At 32.1% G+C, this 27702-nt stretch overlaps 1 protein-coding gene across 1 annotated transcript in view; it reads left to right on the top strand.

The window, feature by feature from the left end:
• LOC115883030 (dorsal root ganglia homeobox protein-like) overlaps positions 1 to 27169 on the top strand; it is a 141454-nt gene extending 114285 nt beyond the window's left edge. Inside the window, exons 7-8 of the mRNA XM_030901306.1 lie at positions 23374 to 23504; positions 26207 to 27169. Coding sequence (XP_030757166.1) covers positions 23374 to 23504; positions 26207 to 26553 — 478 coding nt within the window. The 3' untranslated portion in view covers positions 26554 to 27169. The remainder of the gene's footprint in view (positions 1 to 23373; positions 23505 to 26206) is intronic.
• Positions 27170 to 27702: the final 533 nt, after the last annotated feature.

Consider the following 27702-nt stretch of genomic DNA (forward strand, 5'->3'; position numbering starts at 1 on the left):
AAAATGAAATATTCATGGAGTTTCGAAATATTTGCCGAATATTCTCGTGGCCGACTGCGAAGTTAACTTGTATCCGGGAAACTTTATTGGGGAAAATTTGATTTAATTTTTATATAACCGGCAAAGAGAAACGAGTGCCGTAATTTCTTTTGATGCTGCAATATAATTTCTGTGTACCGAGTACTTTGGGGATTATTAGATTCCGGCAGCAGCGCAGCGAATGAAAAACTTTTTACGATATCGGCGCACCTGAATAAGAAAATGCCATCAAACGTGCAGGGCAAAGCGAAAGAAAATTTGCAATTTTCTTTAAGAGTTAATGCGCGCCATTTTCATTTTTATCGTTTTGGATTTTATTCGGTCCAATTGAAATTTACCCTGTGATAATTTACTCTAAAATTGACAGAAATTATGACCAATGGCGCCGAGAAAACTTGTGACGTAGCGACCAAGCTGCGCAATATCATACCTTGTTTTCTTTGTGTCATGTATGACATTCGAACAATCTAATTTTTGAAATAGATAACCACATGTCTTCTCTTTATGTCACAGTGACTGTGGTAATAACTAAATTTGACGTTTAGGCTATATAATTTTTTTTGACATGCAGTTTTTTTCCTCCAAAAATTTTAAATATTTTTTTTCTCAAAAACGGTTAATGTTAAGTATAGAATCTCTCCAAAAAATCCTATATGGGTATTCCGCCACTGTAAGAAAATATACAAAATAAAATAGTTATTTTTTGTAAACACTTCTGCGTTAATCCAAACGGAAACTACTTGTCAGAAGTTAGGTTTACAAATATACAAATTTGCTTAACGAATAAAAAAGTGCTTAACGTTTCGGAAAGTTTATCTCTTTCCGTCGTCGGAAGCAAAAATATTCAAATAATAAAGAAAAAACTATTTAAAATATTTAAATTCAACTATTCGAGAACATTTTAGTTTTTTAAAACAGATACGTCTAAAAAAACCGTTGACGTTCAGTTAAAATGACATTATATCCCCCCAAGTTAAACTTCAAAATTAACAATTATACTACCTGATAACAATTACTTAATAAGGTAAAAAGCCCCAAACTTTCTGTATGATTATTTTTAATTTTTACGTATGTTATGTTTATTTATGTTGTTCTTTAAAATCAAAGAAGCTATTGTTATACATTACTAACATCTACAGATGCATGAGCAATACATTTATTTTTATTAAATTGTATTAAAAAGCCTCTTTTATTTTTCTTTTAGAGGCTATCGCTTTTTTCATTATAATTTTGGCGTTATTAAAATTTATTCTGTGTCCTGTATCCCATGAATGCTGACAAATCTTACATTTGTGAAATCTCCCTTTCTTAAATAATAATCTTTATGTTCTTTAATTCGAACATTATTTAAGAAAGGGAGATTTTCACAAAATAGGGCACAAAATAAATTTTAATAACGCTAAAATTAACATAACAAATGTAAAAATTAAAAATAATCATACAGAAAGTTTGGGGCTTTGATTTTACCTTATTAAGTAATTGTTATCAGGTAGTAATTGTTAATTTTGAAGTTTAACTTGATATAATGTCATTTTAACAGAACGTCAAAGGTTTTTTTTGTAGACGTATCTGTGTTAAAAAACTAAAGTGTTCTCGAATAGTTGAATTTAAATATTTTAAATAGTCTTTTTCTTTATTCTTTATATTTTTTTGCTTCCGACGACGGAAAGAGATAAACTTTCCGAAACGCTAAGCATTTTTTGTTCGTTAGGCAAATTTATATATCTGTAAACTTAACTTCTGACAAGTAGTTTCCGTTTGGAAATAACTCTTTTATTTTGTAGATTTTCTTGCAGTGGCGAAATACCAATATAGGATTTTTTGGAGAGATGAATCCGCCACATAGGTATAGACATTTTTTAAGCATAGAATATTTGATATTAAAATTGATAAAATTTTATAGAGAATTTAAATATGTAATAAAGAATGGAGGTATTCATTTAAAATAAAGAAGTTGCTGTCAACTTCCGGTATTTCCGAAAATGCCGCTATATTGAAAATATTCTTAATCGCAAGAACTCGTTGTGAAATAATGATGTGCAATAAATCTCAGATCTAAATATTGTAGTTCTCTAGAAACTTCTAATGAATGTTGAGCTTGTGTAACAGATGTTGCTTTTGGATGAGCATCTAATTCATAATTTGAATATGATAGACAATTATTATTTTGCTAAGCACAACGTTTCGGTTAGAAGGATCGCAGTTTTCAACTGTCACTCGGAACCGAGATAGATAGTTGAATTCCTTTCTCAATCATCTCAATTCACAAAATGATTCCATCAAATTTACGATTGAGAAAGAGGAGCACTTTTGTCTACCGTTTCTAGATATCCTTGTTAGCAGAAATGGGGGATCTATTGAAACTTCTGTAGATACAAAAAAGCAACACACACGGGACAATATTTAAGTCTTCAGTCAAACTATTCTGATGCAACTAAGGAAGGAATAGTTAAAACTGTATGTCATCGAGCCAACACCATATGCAGATTTGCTTCAGAATGGTTACTCTGAGAAGTCCATAGACAAAATTATATCAAAGTGTAAAACTGACTCATTGGTTCGTTACTTTTTTATTGCTATATGGATTATTTCTCATTAAAACTCATTGGTAAGAACTAAGTTTTATTCATAAACACAAAATTTTCATATATCTCAAAAATTATGAAAAATAATAAATTATTTCATATAAGTTTGGTTATGTAAAATACGGAAGCTGCCATTTAAAAATCAAAAGTTGTAGTGATTTAAAACAGGAGACAGCCTAAAAGAATTGAATACCGTCAATCAATCCTAATTTATGTCATATGCTAACATACCAAATCTCCTTTCTATTATCTTAAAAAATAAAAAAAGTTATAGGGGTGAGCCGTGAGCCACTTTTGAGACGAACCCGGTTGTATGGACTTAGTCCTAAGGTGTTCACGGCTAGGACCTAGGTACTCTTTTGATTAAAACAACATGTTACATAAAAAATATATCTTAATTTATTAAAAAAATATTAAGCAATGCTAAATAAATGAAATGGGGAAATACCAAGTCAATCTCGCTCTCTTTGTGATTGGTTCGAAATGGCTCGACCGAGAACTTAAATACTAAATTTTGAACCAGATACACTTACATAAATTTCAAAAAATATATTTTCCAATATAAACTTACGTGAAAAAATACAAAGAATATGAGATAAATACTAAAATAATATATATTCCAATATATTTTTATAAAAAGCTTCATTGATTACAAATTTACCTCAAAATATTATTCCATTCAATTAGACTCGCTTCAACTGATCAAAAAAAGGACCTCGATATAGCAGTCACCCCTTGTTTCAATATGCGATCTATCCGCCGTATTACCCTTGCAAATCTAAACGTTAAAGTGAGTGATTTGGTCCTTTCTGAGCCGGATGTGTCAGGGATGATGCGAGAGCGTATACGCGAGTGACGTCGTTATGGTAATGCCAGTGATATCGCGATAAATTATTCCCTTTGCTTAATACAGAGCTGTTTCGAACTGTTTTCGGGCATTAGATGATCACAGATTAGAGGATAATTCGATTGGGAGATGGCAGATTGCGTTACAGATGTACACGGGGCTTTGGATTTTTGCGTTTGATCATATATCGGATCGGAAAAAAATCACCAATTTTGTATAAACATGGTTTGCATTTTACAATTTTCTTTTATCTGCTGTTGATAAATTATTCGTTTAATATTATGTTCAAGTGATGTTTATTTGTTAACTTTGCGTTTATGACAAGTATAATTTGGCAATATCAATTTTTTGATAAATATAGATTGATGATAGCCATTTGACTGATTATTATATTGGTGCGGCACTGCATTCACACAGGGGGCTTGTTCTTAACCTATATTATTATACTTACTCTATAGGCTTGGTGCATCTCTATCGGTGCTGCCACCATCGGAGAATATCGTCAACAACTAGTACATACAAATACACGGGTTTAAATAGCGAGTATACGAAAACTTTATTATTCTAAAAGTGTTAGGAAGTATAATTTGTGAAAATTCTAAAAATAAAAATAAAAAAGTATATATTTTGTTATCTTGAGAAGGTCTAGCTTGTATTATAATTTATTATTCCAGCTAAAAAACTTTTCAGATGAGTTCAACTATGGTAGCGAGATTTTTAAAGGTACATAATTATAATTTTAGAAGATGTTCATAAAACATTTAATCACTAGCTGATAAAAAAAATATGCCAATAATATTGCAAATTATATTTTATCCTCTCATAGTATGTGTCTATTTAACTTTTTGATTTTGTAACGAGCACTTTGTTTACTCATTTGTTTCGTCGAACTGCTTGAATCCATTTTTGCTTGTGGATCAAATCGGTGTGAGAAACTATGAAGCTATAAAATGTTGTTTCGGGACAGTTCAATATCGCTCTCCTTTACGTGCTAACATTTTTTTGGCAATTTTATTAATATTTCCAATTGTTACAACACGACGCCTAGTTCGAATTCTTTTATTACGAACCTCGTTTACGAACCTCGCACCCAAGTGTTTTATAGTATCAACTAGCGTGTACCAGCGACTTCGTACGCGTCGAATTAATCATTTGTAATGGTGATGATAAAGCAAAGCAAGAATTTCCATTAACATACAAACTGGATAAAATTTTCTCACATTTATGTCAGCATGAGAAAAAACAATATGGCGATATTATTATATAACTTGGTAATATTTGAGGGGTAGTTTCATCTCGTTGGAATTTTTTTCAAAAATAAGCTTTTTACGTCAAGCAGTTTAAGCAGAATCGTGGTTAGGAAATTACCTAACTTTTTGGACCACCTTGTATGATTTTTTAAAAAATTTCAAAATATGTAAAAAACCAAATAAATTATGCTTGTCCAAGCGTTTTCCCGAAAGACTAACCGTTTTTTGAGGGGCCTTTTCACCCTCTTGAAATTTGAGATGCGAGAAACCCCTCCTTATTGAACCTCTACACCCCACAGTCAATCCGTTTGCCAAAAATCAGCTTTTAACGTCAGTTTAAGCAGAATCGTGATTACTCAATGGTCATATTTTATGAAACACCCTGTATAAATTTATGAAAAATCTTAAAATATGTAAAACAACAAAATAAAATATACGTGTTTAAGAGTTTTTCCGAAATTTAAATAAAAAATATTTTAATATTTGTGGGATAGTTTCACCCCCTTAGAATTCGAGTTTCGAAAAATCCCTTCTTATCGAACCTCTACACCCTAGAGTAAATCTGTTTTCCAAAAATCAGCTTTTTACGTCAAGCGCTTTAAGCAGGATCGTGATTAATCAATGACCAGATTTTTCGAAACACCCTGTATACATTTTTAAAAAATCTTAAAATATGTAAAAAAATAAAATAAAATATACGTGTTTAAGCGTTTTTTCGGAAACTTGACCGTTTTTTAAATAAAAAATATTGTAATATTTGAGGGGTGGTTTCACCCTCTTGGAACTGGAATTTCGAAAAATCCCTTCTTATCGAACCTCTACAGCCTAGAATCAACCTGTATGCCAAAATTGAGCTTCTTACGTTGAGTGGTTTGAGCAGGATCGTGATCGTGACGTCTGTCAATCAGTTAAGGATTTTATATATTAGTATAGATAACTGCACTACCAAAAAACTAATATACTTTTTACGATTTCAATATTATTTTAATGCGATCAACACGCACTGTAACCGGGAAGGCGACATGGAATATATACTGATAATTTCTGATTTCTGCCGTTGAAGCGTTGCGGTCGGAGTTTGTTGAAATCAACTGAAATGCACCAAGCCTATACTGGAAAAGAACAATTCTGATTGTATGAGTGTCAAGTAAAAGAAAAAATTCAGATTACTTTCTAGAACATCTCTGATAGTGGTACTAGAAGAATCCATATCATCATCCAATTTCTTTATCCTCTAGACTAGATTGAGAGAAGACATAACATTTTTAAAAAAACGTTGTCACTTCAATAAGTAATTTTTACTTTTTCCACAAAGAGCGATTGTTCTTTTCCTTGGGTAAACACTCAACCGTATTCCAGACAGAAATCTTCGCCATTCTACAATGTGCGAGAGAAAATAATAGAAGAACTTATTCAGGTAAGCTCATCAATATATGCTTAGACAGTCAGGCGGCACTTGGGGCGCTTATGAACCCAAAGGTATCGTCGAGACTCGTCTGGGAATACCTGGGTGAACTGAGAGCTCTGGCACGAAGGAACAGAATTAAATTATTCTGGGTGCCGGGCCACAACGGCATCCAAGGCAACGAAAAAGCCGATGAGCTAGCTAGGCAGGGATCATCGGCATCCTATCTTGGTCCATAGCCAGTGCTGGGAATACCCAAATGTATGGCCCGTAGTGCACTAAAACTCTGGATCAGAGAAAAGCACAATGTCCATTGGAGAAACAGACAGGGGCACAGGCACAGCAAGGCTTTTATTCAAGGACTTAGCTCTAAAACCGCAAAAGAACTGCTAATGCTTAGCAGGAATAAAGTGCGGATTACAACAGGTCTCTTGACAGGACACATGGGTGTCAAGTGTTACCTGAACAAGCTCAACCTGTGTCAAAGAAGTCTTTGCTGCAGACTCTGCGATAAAGATCCTAAAACAGCGGAGCACATAATATGTCATTGCGAGGAACCGGAGGAACTATGTTCCTATCCTATCAAGGACCTGCATAAACTAGTGCAGGGCACAGGGATAGGAGAATGGGTGCAGATATAGAAGGGGGATAAACACAATAGGCCTCACAGGTCGCAGTGTTTCCGGCAGAGGACGGCCCCTTGTTATGGAAAAAAAAGAGCGATTGTTTGAGCCCGATGCAGTTATGCATCAAACTCACTAGCGAAAATAAATTATTTTGGCCACAAAGGAAAATAGATATTTTTGTTATTCTCCTAGGTTATTACAAAAAACCTCTAAGAGTCTATTACGCTGTACTGTTCGGTTCGCTCTCACGGGTCGGGTAAAGCGGGTGTGTAGCCGACGGAAATATAACTATATTATATTTCAGAATCCATTCGTGTTAAACCACTTCCAAAATTCCAAACACATGTGCTTTGATTAAGGTTTGCAGAGCTTCAATATTTGCCATAAAATAGCGAGCAATTTGTTACAAAACCATATACATTATAAATCACTGTAGTCACAAAACTTCAATGTAACGGAATTTTAATTTATTTTCGAGAAAATTTAGTCTAAACATAAGGAATATTTTGTTGATGTTTGACCATCACAAGAACCGATACGGATATAGTATACAATACGGATATAGTATAAACTATAAACCCTTATCTATAATTTCCTTCTTTATTTATGTAAAAATACCTAGCCAATTTTACATAAATCGTTAAATGCCGAACGCTTATTTTGCTACTATTTCGGTCTAGTGAAATGGACTCTTAATGAAGTATAAGTCAATAAAAAATTCTTCGATTGCTCAATCGTTATATTATTACCAAATCCGATTCGCCTCTATCAAATCAGACCCGGCCGAATCTCTCGCCAAAATGGACTGATTAATCAGGCATTTGATTGCGGACGGCAAACGCGATTTAACCCGTTACTATTTAATAGATAATCCGAACGGATTCTGGACCACTACCCCGCCAGGTGGGCGGGACCGGGGAAGGAAAACAGGAATCGCGCCCTCACACTCACACACACCTGCCCCTAATTACATTAGAGCTCAGCTGCTGCTGCTCATAAATAAACAGCGGGCGAATTAGAGCGACTGTGCAATTAATTAATCAGCTAATTAACAGACAGGTAAGATCAAAGGAGAACTTTCCGGGTCCAAATCGCGTTTGCGGAAATTTCCGACACGGAATTTTCGTACGGCGGCTGGTATTAGTCGAGTTAATTTGTTTATTATTTTAGCGGGGATTTGCCAGATTAGGCCGCGCTCTAACTCGCCGAGCTTTGGGTCGTAGCCGGCTAGATTTTTTCGCACCCGGTGTCTATACCTCTCTCTATTCATCTCTTCAATAAAATTCTCTGGGTATTTCGTTTAAATGTTCGAATTAAAGAACATAAAGGTTATTAGGTAAAAAAGTGTGATTTTCACAATTTTAAGATGTGTAAGCTTTCATGGGACACAGGACACAGAGTAGATTGTAACAACGCAAAAATTATGTTGAAAGAACCTTTTTAATACAGTCTAATACGCTCAGATGCAAAAAAACGCAACGGAGAAATTTTTTATCAAATTTAAAGTATTATATTTTTGTTATTTTTAGCCCTATTTTCATGATTTTTTTAGCAAGCTGTATACAACTATATCAATTTCAATTCATAAATTCAGTTTTTTAGAAACTTTAGTATTTTGCATATTAAACAGGGTTAATCGAGGGGTTGTTTTTTTTTAAAACACCCTGTGCAATAATTTTGTTTGAAATTTTTTCTAAAATATAATTTTACGGTCAGAACAATGTCTCCTGAGCATTTTGTTTTTTGGATCATGTCAATACATGCCTTGGTTAATTTTTAAGAGCGAAATAAACTTTCCACAAAAAATTTGCAATTTTTTCAATTGCCATTTCTTTTTCAAGTTATTTTTCAATATGACAAGCCTGATTTAGTAAATATTGTGAACTATATACTACTATGAACTGCCCATCATATTCGACGTTTGGGAAATGCTTGGCAGGAGGGTTAAAGGTCGCGAAGCGTTACCAGCTTCATTAAATAAACTTCGCTTGGTTCTTAAAGAAGAATGGAAAAGCATAACATAATAAAATAATAATATGATAAATGCAGCCTCAATAATGGTCTATACAGGCAGTTATAGCAACCAAGGGAGGCAATACAAAGCATTAGGGTATTTTTACAATTTTTTTTCTGTTTGTATACTTGAGTATTACATATGTTATTTTTAATATCGTTAGTTCAGTTAACGTTATTAATATTATCGTTGCCGAAATGTTTTGAGCCTATAAATGACATTCATGAGCCTTAAAAAGCCAATTGATAAGCCACTTAAAACGTTAAGCATTTTTGTTCGCTAATGAAATTTGCTTAGAGTAAAGACTATTTACAATTTTATTTTTGTTTAGATTCTACAGTTTGAGTGGAGAGATTTTTTCCAAGATTTTTTCCAAAAAAAACAAAGGTATAGCCATTATTTAAATCAATGTAAAATAATGGAAGTTTGACTAGGTTTGATAGTTACTACTACAGTAGTACACTCTAAGAAGTTTCTCAGGATTTACGACCGAGAAAATTTTCCTTGATTTAAGTAAGAACAATCTTCGGATTGTCACGGGGTTTGTAAGAGGACACTGTTTCTCAAAGATAAGAAACAATTGCGAATACAAATTCTATGGGGAAATAGGGGAAACACCAGAACACCTCATCACTGAGTGCGCCGAGACGACAACCATTCGTGCCATAACCTTTAGTACAACTGATATCAGGGATGGAGAACTACCCCCTCTAAAACCATCTGAGATATTGAGCTTTTTCATAGCCATGGGATTGTATGATGAGTTATAACTCAAAACAGGGGGCACAATAGATCTATAAGGTCGCGGTGATGCCAAATAACACATTTGAAAAAATAATTAAAAAATTGCAACGTTATTAAAACATGATATAGTCAATTAGCATTGAAATTTATTAACAATATTTGATGTTTTAGAAATAAAATGCTACACAATAATTGTCGATATTAAAATGTAAAGTGTTTCTTTATATACAATTCCAAACACAGCCACAAAACACAAGTTGACATTTTTCGCGGAAATAATGTTTGCATCCGGACCCATTTGTTTGTCAGCGACGGGCTCATACGTATAAATAAATCAAAACGTCACGTTTCTTCTATTACATTTGCCGATATACGAAGACCGGGCTTATTTGACATCTCTAATAATGTTTGCTGACATGTTTGCATCCGCCTCGCCCTGATGGCAAATCCGCGGCGGGCGCCCCCTCCCTTAAAATGTTTAGAGTCGAATTTACTTTAGAGCCTCCCTCAGGACTCCAGAGCCCTGCGTCTTAAAGCCGAATAACGAAAATATTTGATGAAGAAGACAATAGCGTTTCGGGGCTTTGCGTTTTATTTTTAAGAACGGATTTATACTTTTCCAAAATAAGCTTTATTCGCCTCGTTATAGTTCGCTTCGTATCTGGTGGCTTAGCCAGATATGTATTATTTCGTATTTTGGGCAGATTTATTTCATGAATTCATAACTTATAAACCTATGATTCACATATCTTTATTTTTTTTACAGAAATTTGAATGATGGTGTCCTGATGTATTTTTTTTTTCTTTTGGAGAAGTCACATACAGTACTAATAATAGACAGGGCGTCAAAAAGAAACAACTATTTAATTTTTTTATTATGTAACGAGTACTTTGTTTACTCACTTGCTTTGTCAAACTGCTTGAATCCATTTTCTGCTTTTGATCAAACCGGTGTGAGAAATTATGAAGCTATAAAATGGCTGTTTCGGTAAATTTGAATATCCGGGAAAGTTGAGTTGTTGAATGTTATTGCACCCAGCAACGCCCTAATTACGCTCTCCTTTACGCGTTAACATTTTTTTGTCAATTTTATTAACATTTAAAATTGTCACAACACAAAACGACGCCTAGTTCGAATTCTTTTTCAATCATTTTTTACTACCCAAAACAGCGTTACATCACACAAATTTTGTACCTGTGTGTTTTATAATCTCAATAGCTGCACTAGCAAAAAAACTAAAATACTTAAATATTATGACAAAGCCACGATTTCAATATTATTTTAATGCGATGAACATGAACTATATAACCGGGACGGTGTGAAATACATAGCAAAAATTTATGATTTCTGCCGTATACAGCGCCACGGTCGGAATTTTTTGGAATCAACTAAAATTCACCAAGCCTATAGGAAATGTCGGTATGTCAAACTGAATTTTTTGGCAAACCTTAAAAGAACGAAATACAAAAAACACATTAGTTATAAGTTATAAATTATTATATTAATTAACAAATATTTCTTGAATACAGTTACTGACTTAGAAATCGTTATACTTGCAAATCTCAACGTCATATACGGTAATTCCATCCTTTCAACATTGGTTGCCGAGTTTAGAGCGGGATAGTTATGGAAATAGCACTGATAAGCTGTTAATTATTCTCTTTGCTTAGTACGAAGTTGTTTTGAACTGTTTTAGAGCGATAGATGATCACAGATTAGCTGATAACTCTATAAAGGGCGAGTAGATTGGATTATATACATACCAGATCTATCCTTGGCTTTGTGTTCAGTTAATCTTGGCACATTTACGACAAAATAATTTAAATTGCACATATATTAAAATATTCAGTAAATGTTTTGTTTAAAAAAAGCTTAAACAAACTTATACTTCTTTGTACATACATCAAGCTGAAAGCAACAATATTTTAAAGAATATTAGAATCGTTTTAAAACTTGCTCCTTAAAGCCATCTTGTACTTTTCTCTCTCCCTTTTTGTTTCAATAAATGTAAAATTTGTTTTACAATATTACCTCCTTTGTGTCTGTTTCGATGAATATTTAAAATCGCCTTCTTGTCAGAGATGGGGCGGGCCGCTCTCAGCGTTTTCAGAGATGTAATATGGCACTTCACAGAAAGAATATAGAATTTATATGTTTTATAGATCCGTTTTGTACAGCCAAATGTAGTTTCCCCCAAGAGCGTAAGCAAATTTTCCTTTAAATTTTAAACATGAAAATCCTACCGTATACTCGCGTACGTTCTTTCATCTGAGTATTAAAATTGGGAGCCTTTGTAAGGGAAACCAATTTTTCTCAAGGCATACCTTTCCAGCGTATTTATTCTAATGGGCAATGTCTTTTGATAGTTTTCTTACAACGAAGACTCGGATATAAGATTTTGTAAACATGGATTGTGTTCATTGAAAGAAACTAAGCGCTAAATTCTAAAAAATGAGTGTCTCTTTATAGTCCAGGAGGCAATGAAATTTTTTTGTACTTATTTTCCCAGTGAGTGACTATACAGGGTGTCCCAGAAATAAGTGCAAGTGTTTAAGGGCTGGTAGATCTCCATAAAAGAAACATATTTTCTCTTTACCGTTTTTCAAATAAGTCCAAAATAACGAAGTTATTTTACTTTGAAAATATCCAAAAAAGGTTGTAGGGTGCCCGGTGGCGTAGAGGTACAGGCTCTCGTCTACCAATCTCAAGGTGTGGGTTCGATTCCCATACCCGGCATTTCATCAACCGACTATTTTTATTAAAGTAAAAATAGTTTGGGTACCTAGGTCGACTCAGCCTTAAATGAGTACTTGGGATTCACAATCCTGAGGTAATAATAGGCGGTTGAAGCGTAGTGGTAGCCACATTACCTTCCTTGTATACCGAACGGCTCTAGTATAGCAAGCTGTACCTTGCTACTCCCAAGGCGTTAAACGCTATATACGGGAGCTATTATTATTATTATAAATATCCAAAAACAAATATTTTTTGCTAAAATTTTAAGAACCACCGGATCTTTTTTTGGATTTTCTTTCTTTTAAATTGAATCTAATACCTATGTTGTCATATTATCAAGAAATTATGTTTTTAACAAAAACAACGAATTTTCAATTTTTTTTTGCGAAAAAACCTCATACGCGTGTTTTTCGGGGGTTGAAATATACTACCAATTAAAATACTAGCACTTATTTCTGGGACACCCTGTATAATAGTTTATTCGGCTGGTGATATTAAAAGACAATTCGTGAGTGTGGCTAAAATTTTCGGATGGGTTTTCTAAATCAAATAAAAAAAATTCCACTTATCTTTCCAGTCTTAAATAATTGTCATTGTCAAATTCGATGTCACATTTTGTTTATAGGAATTTGTATGGTTTAAAAGGGGTTCTAAATTAGAATGATAATCTACAAAAGAATTAGTTGAGTTGAGAATAGTATTTGCGGCGTATGTTTTGTTTACTATTCATTACTCAACGACAAGAATAGTTAATAAAATGGTTCAAATTATCTCCTGATATGTCAACGAAAGATCAGCGAATTGGCAGGCCAATTAATGGTGTGATATATCCCAATTAGGTTTCCTTTAAACGTATTCTGCAAATATTCTATAATTATAAGACAATGTGCCAGACAACCAATCATTGGAAACCAGATATCCAGATCTTCATGGACGATTTTCTCTAAAGCCTGCCCAATATCTTCTTGTAATAGCTAATAATCATAGAGGTCCGAAGAATAGTGCTGTGGTCTTTTCCTACTACCTCTCCAAGAGAAGAGAGGTAAGGTTTTTATTTTCTTCAGCAAGAAAAAGAATATTCAAAGTTCAAAATTTAAATTACATTTAATTTAAAGACAATATGTATATCATAATACTATGAATTATGAAGAACAGGTGAGGTATTTATTTTTTATTTAAACAAAATTGCACTATATTTGATACCAATTAAATTTTAGTTACGTAATCGAAGGCGCGATTTTTAAATTCATTGTTTCCAACCATGGCCTTATTCGGCGCCGGGCTGAGTAACTGCAATTTAAATTTCCCATTCGGGAGGTGATAACTCTACTGTAAAAAATGTCAAGTTGCCACATTTATTTATTTATTTTTGTGACATTATCATTCATTTTGACACTATATTTTTGTATATTACGAGTTTTTAGCTTAAATAAATAGTGTTGTGATACTTTAGGCTTAAAAATGTTTACTAGCAGACTTATCAGTCGAAAAATGTGTTTATTTTTTTTGAGGTTTGATGCTCTCTAGCGGACAAATTAAGCACTTTCGTGAGGTAAGTTCTGTCCAATCAACTTATTTTGATTCCAAAAATACGTAGTAGTTCGTTAGTATGTCCACTGAATATTAGGACACCCTGTATAAAAAATGTTTCATCTCTACCAACGATGAAATTGGACTTCCTCGCACTAATGGGCCATTCGCCATATTATACAGGATGTCCTAGAAATAAGTACAGATATTTTACGGGGTGGTAGATCTCGATAAAAGAAACATATTTTCTCTTTACCGTTTTTTAATACGTAAAAAAATAAACGAGTTATTTTACCTTAAAAATTTCGAAAAAAGATGATTTTGTGCTTTATTTTGTTTTTAATCTACTACATAATATGTTGCCATATTATCAAGAAATAATGTTTTTTAACTAAAAACTAAACAAAATTCTTTTGAATTTCTTTTTTCAAGCATGTAGGTACCCAGCGCATAATACGACAAAAGCAGCCGCAGAAATTGCCACAGGACCGCATCTCTCCATGTTTAATTGTACACTAAACGGTTTAGTGTACAATTAAAAATAAATAAAAGAAAAACTTTCTTAAAACATAACGATCCTGTTAAAACCACTCAAAGTAAGAAGCTCAATTTTGGCATACAGGTTGATTCTAGGGTGTAAAGGTTCGAGAAGAAGGGTTTTTTCGAAATTCCAGTTCCAAGGGGGTAAAACCACCCCTCAAATATTACAATATTTTTTATTTAAAAAACGGTCAAGTTTCCGAAAAAACGCTTAAACACGTATATTTGTTTTTGTTTTTTACATATTTTAAGATTTTTTAAAAATTTATACAGGGTGTTTCGCAGTCGAACATTCTTCTAAAACCTCTTTTAGTATCCAAGATAACTTAATAGCCGTAAAAGCTGATCGTAACTTTATTAGAATATTTTGAACGGGAAAGCGGTAGTAATGGCCCTTTATGTTCCTAGTGCTTAAGTGCTTAAGTTTAAATATTTATAATTAATTTTTTTCCTAAAATATTTTGATTAAAAAAAATTGTAAAAGTGGGCAACGCTGTGCCGGTCAAGCTTAATCACGTGACTAAAAGTTTATTGACTTTGAACATGTATTGACATGAACTGTATTTGTAATTTTTTTTATTAATTAAGCTACATTATTTTTTAATATTATTGTCATATATATTTTCATTTTCAAATTAAAATCTCTCATATATTGTAATTATTTTTTTAAATTATAAAACGCATATAAAAGTTAACATTACCCTTTAGAAATAAAATAATCTCTCTCTAAAACTACAGTGGACTAATTAATTCAATCGCAGTTCCTGCAACAACATAGTTAACAAACATACTCAAACACAAACCGGATAACCCAGCAATTCAAAGTGACCGTTACGAAACCAAATAAAACTTGCTTGGCGTACATATGTTCATTTGAACGCTAACTTAAAATTGGCGTGTTTAAACCGGAGAGAAACTTACGCCGAGCGGCATTCGTCAAATCGAATCGGGGGATTTTCGAAGCTTGCGTCAACATGGCGTCCGGGAGGTAACGGCATAATTAAATTTGATCTAGTTTGCATTGGCACGTTCGGTAATCGACGTACGGCTCGGTGTGTAGCCGGTTTCATATTTGCGAATTACGGAAACTCGCCCTTTTGCTTCTTCGTGTAAGCTGTGGTTGACTTAATAAAGCATAGGAAATTTTGAAAAAAAAACATAAAAAAGGAGAATAGAAATAAGCAATTACTACATTAATAAAGACTCAAAAAATATACAAAATGAAGTTAAATAATCTTTAAAAAGTTTTTAAATCCCTAAACAATTCGTTAAAAGATACATGATTGCCACATTTGAGAAAGTAATAAATTTGTTTCTTTATTTTTATATCTTATTAGAATAATATAAATGCTAAAAAATATTAGAATAACACAAATAAACAAAAACAAAGATTATAGATATAAAACCAAAAAAATATGTGTTACAGAACATAAAATAATGAACAATATATTAATATAAAAACACTTCATTCGAACCTCGCAATTAGTGGAATAAATTAGTAGTTTCAATTACACTTTATACATTTTAGTTTACGATCATTCACATTGTCTAAAGAACATAATTAAAATTAAAAGAATATCCTAGCAACAGCTTACTGTAGTAAGTGGTTAAATAGCTTGCTGTAGTAAGTAGTGTAGTCAGTAGAAAGTCTAATATTTAGCTTATACAATAATAAACTTACAATGTCTAACCACAATTTCTCTTGACTTTTCCTACTAATTGAAAATGAGTACCACTAATTTAGACGTTCTGAAAGCTTACATTGAAACTAAAGGAACAAACTTCTACGCTAATGGAAACCACTAATTTATTTCACTACTTGCGAGGTTCTAAATGAAGCTTAAGTCAAAATAATTGAAATATACCGGGGTAAAAAAATAGGCCATCTCAAAAGTGGCTCATCCTTCTAACTTTTTTAATTTCTCAAATAAAAAACTAGATTTGGTACGTTAGTATATGACATAAATTAGGATTGATTGACGTATTAAATTGTTTTCGGTCGCTTCCTGTATCACAGAAAATTACCACAACTTTTGACTTTTAAATGGCACACCCGGTATATTTTTCGGCATTATTCGATAGAAAATGACACTCTGAATAACATGACATATCATAAGTCAACTTTTGACATTTTCGCTTAAAAACAAATCGTATTTTAAGTTTCAATCTAGAGTTCCATGGCTGTGTTAAAAACACTAATTTTTAATCAAGGAGCCTTGGAGAAATAGATTTGATCGTCTAATATTTTTCGGTGTCTTGTCCTGGTCGGTTAAAAGATGCCCAAATCTTATTTTTAATCATATCTCAATTTTTTCAAATGGAACAAGGGTGGCTCGTTAGCATATTTGGAAAAAGAATTTTTTACGAATAATTTGGTACTACACACTTGGTATTTCGAGTCAATTTGTCGTTATGAACCGCATGTTACAATTTCAAATAAACCATATGGGAATATGTAAAAAGTTGACATATGATACGTCATTCTATTTAGAATGCTATTTTCTTTAAAATAAAGTAAAAAAATACCGAGTGTGTCATTTAAAAATCAAGTTGTAGTAAATTTCGTTTTTTATCTAAAAAATAAATAAAAAAGTTATAGGGTTTAAGACGCATCCAATATACGACTAAAATAATAAGAAAAATTCACTACTTCTAGTTTGTTAAAATATTTTAAATTGTAAATATTCTATTCTTTTGTACGACCCTGATACACATCAAATAATAAACGAAAAACCAACTTAAAAAACACGCAAATTCACAAAGTAAATAAGCTTATGAAAATTATTCTAATGAAAATACTTCTCTCGAGCGAGAGTCCCTTTGTGAAAGACAAATAAGGTAAAGCGTAAAATGCAGCGAATATAATTTCGTTAAGGGATCCGAAAAAGATAATGAAAAATGAAGTCGCTTTGGACGTTTGAAACGAGCTCTTTGTTTTAAATAAATTATATGAATAAACTAAAATACAGCTTGTTTCAGAGGAAACGACGCTAGTTTTATGCGAAGCTAATTACAGCAGCTTCTGTACACGGAAACATTAGGCTGTTTAAAATTAGTATATTTTTTGTTTTGTTTAGTCTAGTTCTATGTTTGTTAATTTTAAATATTTTTATGAAATATACAGCAGAATTTTTAAAAATATAATTTTCATATTTCTAATTATTTTTAACTTTATGAAACATGGATCATTTAATACCATTTAAATATTAAATGTTTTTAATGAGATGAACTAATTAGTTTTATTCTAAATGAAATAAAAATAGAATTATTTCTTTTTTATGCGCAACGCTACAACTTTTGATTTTTAAATGGCACCCTCGGTATTTTTTTACTTCATTTGATAGAAAGTGACATTCTTAATAGAATGAAATATCATATGCCAACTTTTGATATTTTCGCATATGGTTTATTTGAAATTGTAACATGCGGTTCATATCGAGAGTTTGACTCGAAAAAAATAGCACTTTAAGTTTCAATTTTGTGCCATGGTCATTCATGTAACGACAATTTGACTCGAAATACTAAGTGTGTGGTACCAAAAATAAGTAAACATGGTGCATGAATAAATACCATTAACTTCTAATGGAGTGTAATGTAAATACCACTATATTAAACTAATAGGAAAAATCAAAAACAGTGCATTTAGTTACCGATGGTAGATTAAATTGGCTATTCCTCTAAGGTTACACAATAATATTTAGTTTTAATTATTGTCTAACAATATTAATTACAACACAGTAAAAAATATATTTCCAAAACTTAAAATCGCAAAACCGCTGGGCAATACGCAGTGACTAACTGTTCTGGCGGTCCGCCTTTTATAGGTTATATCCACGGTGTTCAACTTTTTAAAAAATCGTCTAATTATTTCTTATTTTTGAATGGATTTATATCAAACCATGTTATTATATGTAAAAAAATATTTTATTGTCAATGGGTCTATCAATAATTTCCCCAATCATCTCGATATATCGATAATGTTACCAGTATTACTCATAAAGCAATACTACTGTTATATTAATCTCTTAAGGCCGCGTAAACAAACATAACATATACAATTTGATATAATAATTCATTATAATAAAATTAATAATAAACATAATGTAATTATATTCCTGCAGATTGAATGAAATTTTTTTTCCTAAATATCTACTCTACATATTATAAACGCATGTTCAAATATTAATTTTGTGGAATATATATCAACATAAAACGAGATGTAATTAACAAAATATTTTAGAAACGTCTAGGTTTAATTATTTCACTGAGATTTATGAAAAAAAATCCTTTGCCTCGGGTACAGATACCGCCAAATTGGAAATTACTCAAAACGAAACAAAATTGAACGGGTCAGCAGGAAACGCAAAAAAATCCCCCACGCCCTCTTCACGAGTAGTTTTCAGGCGCTTTTAAGAATCGAAAGTAGGTCGAGGCAAACCGAAGTGGGTCAAGATAACTGGAAATAAATCGAAATACGACAAAGTTGGGCGACAAAATGCAACCTTGTCCTGCCTCGAAGAGTTCTCCGCATATTGTAGATGCTGTCTAAGAGTAAGCGGAAGAAGAAGAAGAAAGTAAAAATTACCGAGGTTGCCATTTAAAAATCAAAAGTTGTAGTCATTTCCGGTGAAACAGGAAGTGACCGAAAACAATTGAATATATCAATCAATCCTGATTTATGTCATATACTAACGTACCAAGTCTCGTTTATTTATCTGAAAAAATAAAAAAGTTATAGGGGGTACATGGAATATAATGTAGTATATGGGTATAAAACTCTAATAAAAAAATAATGAAATGCAAATTTAATTAAATCATTAAAAACTAAACACTTAGACTTAACGATCGCATTTATTATAAAACAAAACCGATATTTTTAAAGCCCTGTACGTTCGCTGCTGGCTAGGCAAACTTTCGGTTAAAACAACTGTAAATTTCAATTAATTCTCGCCGATAATCGGGTCTAAAATTTTCATGTCGCCATTGTACGTAAAGTAATTGCGAAAATTTCTTCTCCGCTTTAATAATGCACGTGATCGAATCAAGTGCGCGCGGCGGATCCGACCGCCGCGCCACCATAAAAATGCTCTATTATTTATTTAAATCGGAGGGTGCGACGGGACGTAATGGGAAATTAAAGGGAGTGGAATTTAAAATGCTAAAAATCAGCTTTCTTTTCTCCCCTGCGGGCGCTACCACACAGCCTTTTCTATCTACCCTTATTATTTTAATTTTGGGGCACTTTAGGCTAGCTGTTTCTTATTATCAAAGTTCCTTATTATTTATTTCAATATTATCGTTATTATCAAGTTATTATCAAATTCCTTATGGATTCTTAGGTTGATAATAACATCCACCTCTAAAAAAACTGTTCTAAAGACGACCTCATGACACTTATTGATACTTTAAGAGTCCATTTCACTAGTCCGAAAAAATAGCAAAACAAGCGTTCGGCATTTAACGTTTTATGTAAAACTGGTTAGGTATTTTTACACAAATGAAAAAGGAACTTAAAGATAAAGGATTATACTATATCCGTATTGTAGCACATTTTTAGATAACTTCTATATTTTTAAGATTTTGATGATCAAACATCAACAAAATATTCCTTGTTTGGCCTTTTCTATCTACCCTTATTATTTTAATTTTGGGGCACTTTAGGCTAGCTGTTTCTTATTATCAAAGTTCCTTATTATTTATTTCAATATTATCGTTATTATCAAGTTATTATCAAATTCCTTATGGATTCTTAGGTTGATAATAACATCCACCTCTAAAAAAACTGTTCTAAAGACGACCTCATGACACTTATTGATACTTTAAGAGTCCATTTCACTAGTCCGAAAAAATAGCAAAACAAGCGTTCGGCATTTAACGTTTTATGTAAAACTGGTTAGGTATTTTTACACAAATGAAAAAGGAACTTAAAGATAAAGGATTATACTATATCCGTATTGTAGCACATTTTTAGATAACTTCTATATTTTTAAGATTTTGATGATCAAACATCAACAAAATATTCCTTGTTTGGACTAAATTTTCTCGAAAATAAACGCATAATTTAAAATTCCGTTACAGTACGGAAATAGATTGAAGTTTTGTGATTACAGTGATATATAATTTATATGGTTTTGTAACAAATTGCTCGCTATTTTATGGCAAATGCTGAAGCTCTGCAAACCTTAATCAAGCCTTAATCAAAGCACGTGTGTTTGGAATTTTGGGTGTGGCTTAACACGACATTTTCGAGTTCGAATCTCACGACAGAATCGGGCTAAGCCTTAGGCAGATTTCTCAAATATAATATATATTTCCTTCGGCCACAAACCCGCTTTACCCGACCCCTGAGAGCGACCCGAACAGTACAGCCTAATAGACTCTTGAATCAAAAGTAAATTAATATTCTTTCGATTTTTGTATGTCGTCTCTCAAAATCGTTTTTTTTCTCGAAAAGTACAAAATTACAGAATTAAAAAAACACTGGTTCTGTTGAAAAAGCTGATTTTTAAAAAATTTGAAGTTTAACAATCCTGATTTAAAAATTTGTGTAGGATTCTCTCATTCCCTTTATTCTTTAAAGTTATAAAGTTACAATATCACCTGTTGGCTACTTACTTATTTATCTTTGACTTTTATTTCGTAATAGATAATCAAAAATGTATATTCTCATTCGAAGTGACATGGTACAGGGTGTGTCAAATTAGACGCTTTTATGGGAGATCTAATATCGGTGCCTGGAACTCAATGCTTCTATCAAAAATATGATGGTGAAAACCGCATATCGATGCGATACCTGTTACCGTTTCGGAGTTACTGGGTGTTTTTCAAGAATGTGCATTTCTAACAAATCTCTGTAACTTTTCTGCAATGGAGAATTTTGTATTTTTATGAAAACATTTCCAAAGCACCTTTTTACATAGAATTTAATGGTTTAAGTATATTTTTTATAATTAATAATTTCAGAATTATCAACAGAAAATTTGATTTTTTATATGAGACACCTTGTATATTTTTAATTCATTGAAATTAATTTAAAATTACCTTTCTAAAAATATAGCACACTTGATATGTTGCTCGATACCTCTTCGAGATATAGAAGTAGGCTTTGATGGCACCGACTGTAATGCAAAAAAAATCAAGCTGTGAGCAGTATTTAAATCGAAAATAATATATGCAATGAGAGATGCAGAATTTTATAACAATTCAAACTATATTTAACAACATCGACACATTTAAACAATATCGAACAACAATAAAATTAAATAGCAAATCAAGACATGAGATTTTGCTACAGGTGTTTGACATGTCTTCTGTTGTGGACAGACGGGACCGTTTTTGAACATTTCTCGCGGAATTCAACACATCAGTAGGGCTGAAAGACATCTTCGCATAACTGCTAAGTACTTCTAATTCTTATCTAGATTATACGGACAATTTAAAAATAAGAACCTTTATTTTTCCCCAAAATTCTTCCGGCCGCCTCGACGGCTAACGGCTAGGATTTTGGTTAGCTATTCAATTATTCTCGAAATTGGCTGCAAAAATTTTGCTGGTAACTTCAGCTTTGAAAATATTTAGATAAAAATACAAAATTTTCCATAGCAAAAACTTTACAGCGATTTGTTAAAAATGCACATTTTTGAAAAACACCCCGTAACTCCGAAACGATAACAGATATCGATATGCGGTTTTCACCATCATGTTTCTGATAAAAATTGCGCTCCAGACACCGATTTTAGTTTTCGTCTATCTCCTATAGAAAAGAGTTTCCCTTTAAGTGCGTCCAATTTGAGCCACCCTGTACAAAAAAAAGCAATAAAAATCCTAAATTTTGAATTATTTTTAGTTATTTTCCAATATTTTCAAACTAGGAAATAGACTGTGCAACATAGGATAGGAACAACTGTGGATCATAGCCAGACAAATTATGTTATTAATTTTTATTTAACTTTGTTAATTATTTCTAAAATATCATTAATTAACTTAATTAATCATAATTTCGAATCCGACGTTTGAAATATGAGATCATCATCTATATTAATTTAATTGCAAAGATGGATTCTTCATAGCTGTAGTATAAATATATAATATAAAGATATACACATTTTTTTACATATTTTAATATAAATTACTGTAAAAAGAAAAAAAGGAGAAGATCGTTATGTTTGTCAACAATTGTTATTTTTGAACTTCCCTCTGAATAGCCCATCTGATGAAGTGTAGGCCCAGAAAACGGGCGTGGGAATTGGAGTTGGCCCCCCTCTAAACGACAAACATAACAATTTATTCCTTTTTTTCTTTTTTCGACTTTCGAAAATTGAAAAATATAACAACTCAAGGCAAGAACTTTGTATTTAGCAATATAAATATATTGTGATATAAAAGCAATTTGATTTTTTTTGGGGGAAAATCAGCATTATTTGGAGAATTCCTAAAGAAAAAATACTTACGTGGTTCTGATTGCATTCCATAGATTTAAATGAGAAGCGACTTTGCCCACGGGCCGTAGCAATAAGCGACGTCGAGAGCCGACTTTTTTCGGCTAATAATTCAGCGATGCTAATCTGTGGCAGTGTTTTAAAATCGGACAATGGAGGGGTCTTTTCGAAAAAAGACGAAATTAAAAATTAATGGAAATTTTATCCTCAAACGCTCAAATATTTATTTTTTGTGGGGAACTGGTGCCCGATTTAATCAGCTTATTTATTTGTGCTTGCAGGAAATTAGTTGTTAAGTTTGCTAACGTATCTGTTTATAAAGAAAAGAAAATGTTTCTGAAAGATCTGCAAGAATAAAACGTAAATTAGTTTTATTATTGTCGTGATTATGACACTTTGCACGAAATAAGTTGGGTATTTTAACTTAGAAATTACAACACTATGAACAAGTTACGATTATATTTTTAACGTCTCCCCCTCTAATTGAAATATCATTACAACATTTTAAAACAATCTATTAAAACTAAACCCACATATTTTATTTTTAAATGTTGTTAATTTTCATCTTTTTCTTTAGTCTTTGTATTCAAAGTTATCATAATTATTATTTTTTTACAGTGGTCCTGGTGGTTTTAGGCCTGTTTTGGATGGAGCTGCTAGAAATTCCTCGCCATCTTTGTTCTTTCCTCCACATTTGGCTTCACATCTTAGCTCGCAGTTCTCACCACCTTTGTTTCCAGCCTTAAAAGGTAAATATTATAAGCATTTCTTTAAATGAAACATAATTGCACACGTTTCAATGTTCCAAATGATTTGAGACATTTTGATATCACCAAAAACTTTTTTTTACATAATTTATTATCATAAATGTTAGTAGTATTGTTTCCAAAGCTTTCCAAAGCTCAAAAAACATTTTAGTTATAATTAGACACAAGTTACCAAAGTTAATAATAATACATAGTAAGAAAAAAACTTAAGATAGATTACGACTTGAAGTATTCTAGTCAGACTACCAATTTTTTCTTGAAAAATTCTATAGTTTTATCTTTAATTTAAATGAATTTAAATTTTTTATTTCCAGTATCCTTTAATATGAAGTTAAATACCACTGATTTATTCTAAGAAAATTGCAGTTTCTTTTAAAAGTTTTGCTTAGAATTTTCCAACAGTTTCTTTATTGGATTCATTTTTTCTGTAATCCACTTACTATTATTAAAATTCGATAAGCTGTATCAGCACATTTTTACAGGAGCTTGATCAAATTTTCAACTTATAAAGTTTCGCGAGGATAAATTTAGAGACAGCAGGTGCGAATTTTTACTGAACCAATAATGTGTTGCGTTGGGAGAGACAACCTTCGCACGTTCAAGTCTAATGACATTTATTGAATAAGTTATGATATGATTTAAAAAAAAGTCTAACAACTTAGACTTCTTTAGAGACGAGAGGTCTCCCTCAGAACTTATATAGATAATAAATGATTATGTACTAAAAAAGTTACAGCAAATTGTCAATATTTAATGCAAAATCATTCTTTCAAACAGATATGCAAAGTCCGTATATGCTGGTATTTTTCTTATTCAAAAACAACTGTTTAAATGGGCTCAACTTACTGTTTAATTTATCCGATAAATGTATACAGTGGCACAGATAAAGTCCGCTACATATGGGATAATTTTTATTAATTGGTTTACGTGAAATTTGACTTTTGTGATTCTCTGACATCTGTGAAATATTTATATTTAAAATAATAAATGCCTAAAAACTCGCTTTATTGATTGAAGTTTGAAAACTTTATTTAAAAGAGTTGTTTTATTTTTAATACAATATGATCAAAAAGAAACAGCATCAGCGATGGCTATGAAATGAAGGTCGCTGTCATTCTATATGTAAAATTATATGATGAATGTTATAGATGCATATGGGAATGTCTTCGACGTTCATTTCCAAGCCAACTGAGTGCTGTTTTTTTCGATCATACTATATTACAAAAGTATACCAATGTTTAACAATCTATATATTAAATATATTTTTCGCTTTTTTGACCAATAGTAGTTGTCTCTCAAGGTAGCAGCAAAAATAGCTAATGGTAGTCTGTTTGTCCGTGACAAATTTATTTATTCCGTGGTCATATATTTCGGTAAATTTATTGATAACAATTAATATTTTTTGAAGAAAAACTAAATATGGTTGTAAAAAACTTGCCCATTTATCAAAGTGGCTTCATGAAGGTTTGTTAATTAAATGTAATTTCTTCTTGAGGTTTAGATATCTCGAAAATGTACTTGCACCATACTAAAAATCCAAATAAATTTTTCATAGCCTACTTAGAAAAAATCGTTTATCACTGCCACTATACGCTTCTGATTAAGTTAAAAAGAAATTGTTTAACATAGCTTACTACTTAACGGACCTAATTTCTAAGAAAAAAATAAAAATAAGTTGTGTAATTTGAAGGAAAAGTTATACAGAGTGGGTCTTAAATAAGTGCAAATATTTTCAGGGGGGTAGATCTCGATAAAAGTCACATATTTTCTCTTTACCGTTTTTCAAATAAGTCCAAAATAACCGAGATATTTTACTTTGAAAATTTAAAAAAATGTATTTTTCGCTTAAATTTTGAGACCCACTTTTCACTGAGTTTTCTTTCTTGTAAATTTAATAGACTGCCTATATTGCCATATTATGAAGATAATATGTTTTTGAAATAAAAATTAAAAAAATGTCCAAAATTTTTTTCAAAAAATTCAAAATTTAATTTTTTTTTCACCTAAAAATATTTGCACTTAATTAAGACTCAATCTGTATAGGGAATGATGTCACCTTTATAAAAGGGAGAGTAATTTATAAAAAGCCAACAAAATTTATCATTTCATTAAAAATTAGTAATTTATTCATAATATATGTATGTATGGATACCATCAGTTACTGTTGCTTTTAAAACGATAAACGACTGGGACAGAATGGAACAGCCTGTATTATATTCCTTTCTCAGATGGAGAGCTAAAAAATAAACTTTTTTATATTTAAAGTATTTCACGGGAACGACTCTAAACCGTGGCAACCCCTATTTGCGGCAACTTTTTGAGAGGAACTTTTATAACATCATGCACAGAATAAAAATAGCTTTAATTTGACATAAAAATATTCAAAAAAATTTATCGATGTAATGTTATCTCCAAAATCAGTTATTATTATTTAATTATTTTAATTCAACATAGTTGGGGCAACTTTTTGATTGGTACCCTGTTAAAAGTATATTCCCCTATTCATAAATATACCTAATAATTAGGTTTTGATACAACATGCACTCAGCGTCATAATTCTGCAGCCGGATCCAGTACTGTTAGACATTTACCTACTTCATTGCCTTGGTTTAGAACTTAAAATAATTAATGAATATTTTAGCAAAATTTTAAGCGTTCTTAGTAAAAAAAATACTTTCTTCCAGGTTTCCCCGGTTTGTGTTCCTGCTGTCCGATCAAACCCCTCGGAAGCGGCCTGTCCCCTGCCCACCTGCTGCCCTCTACCGAAGCAGGACCGGCAGTATCGTCTCAAGGCTCGCCCGTAGGAAGCGATCAGCGCCAGTCCAGCGTTGCCGAGCTGCGCAGGAAAGCGCAAGAACACTCGGCCGCTCTGCTGCAGAGTTTGCAGCACGTTGCCAATTTTCAGCAGGCGGCCGGACTCAACTTCCCGCTGTTGCCGCCGCTGACGCTTCAGGCGCTACAGCGAAAACACGACATCGGAGGGAACGGGATGACAGAAAACGTAGTAGTTAAAGACCCGTCGCCTACATAAGGATTTTAGCGGCTTTTTTTTATTAGTCTTTGATTCTATCATAAACACCACTATGCAAGAGCGTTGCCAAGTGGGATATGTCCCTCTCTAGAGATTCAATAAAATGTGTTCAACTTTTTTCTTTCGGGAATCGTTTTTCAGAGTTTGATTCCCGATATTTCCATGCTTGGCGAAACAAGATGGAATGAGATATCTATCTATGAGAGAATATTCAATGTAAGAAAGTGTTCAATGTTCAATATAGTATGGTCTAGATCAGTGATTCCCAAAGAAGTCCAGGTGGACCCCCAGTGGTCCACTACAGGTGAATTTTTTTTTACTTGAAATCACTTATTAAAAAAATAAAACATTCATTATATAGAAGCTTTCTCAAACACAAAATCATAAAAAAATTTCTGCGGAAATGCATTATTCTCTTTTTTTCCGACTTTAGAATAACTGAAATCAGTTACATGAGTACGTGTTCCTGCTTTACATTCTAAACACTTTTCTTGTGTAGGTATGAACTTAACCTAGTAGATACTGTAATTTAGACATCAATACCATACCGAGAAAAAACGAAAATAAACGAAAATGGACCGAAAAACCAAACCAAACCAAAACAAACTTAACCAAAGCAATCAAAACACTGTAAGCTAAAACGCGTCTGTTTACGAATTCCAATTGCCGAGTACTTTTCAAATCTTGCTATACTTTTCAGCTATTCTAAAGTTGAAAAACTAAAAATTATGCATTTTCGCAAAAAAAAATTATGGCATAATATTCAAAAATGCTCCAAATACTAAATAAACAAATATTTTTTACATAACTGATTTCAAGTAAACGAACTTGAGCCTCCACGACATAACACACATTCTCATCGTTAGAGTCTTCACATTTTTTGACAAGTTTTGGGAATATGGTAGATATGTAGCAGAACAGGGTTCACCTAACCCTCGACCTAACCCTACCATGAACGTAACATTCATTCACTGCATTACTAGTATGGTTTCTAGAGATTGTAAATATATTGTTTCATATTGTAAATAACATTATTTTGAATGTGCCTATTGATTCCATTACTAATAGAAGAAAATAGTCAGCACACAAATTGTGGAACTAAAAGAAAGTAGTAACAAACTTAAAAATATTATATATTATAATTTTATT

Source organism: Sitophilus oryzae, unplaced genomic scaffold (genome assembly GCF_002938485.1).
Source record: "Sitophilus oryzae breed Bouriz unplaced genomic scaffold, Soryzae_2.0 scaffold_1802_pilon_pilon, whole genome shotgun sequence".
NCBI classification, from domain to species: domain Eukaryota; kingdom Metazoa; phylum Arthropoda; class Insecta; order Coleoptera; family Curculionidae; genus Sitophilus; species Sitophilus oryzae.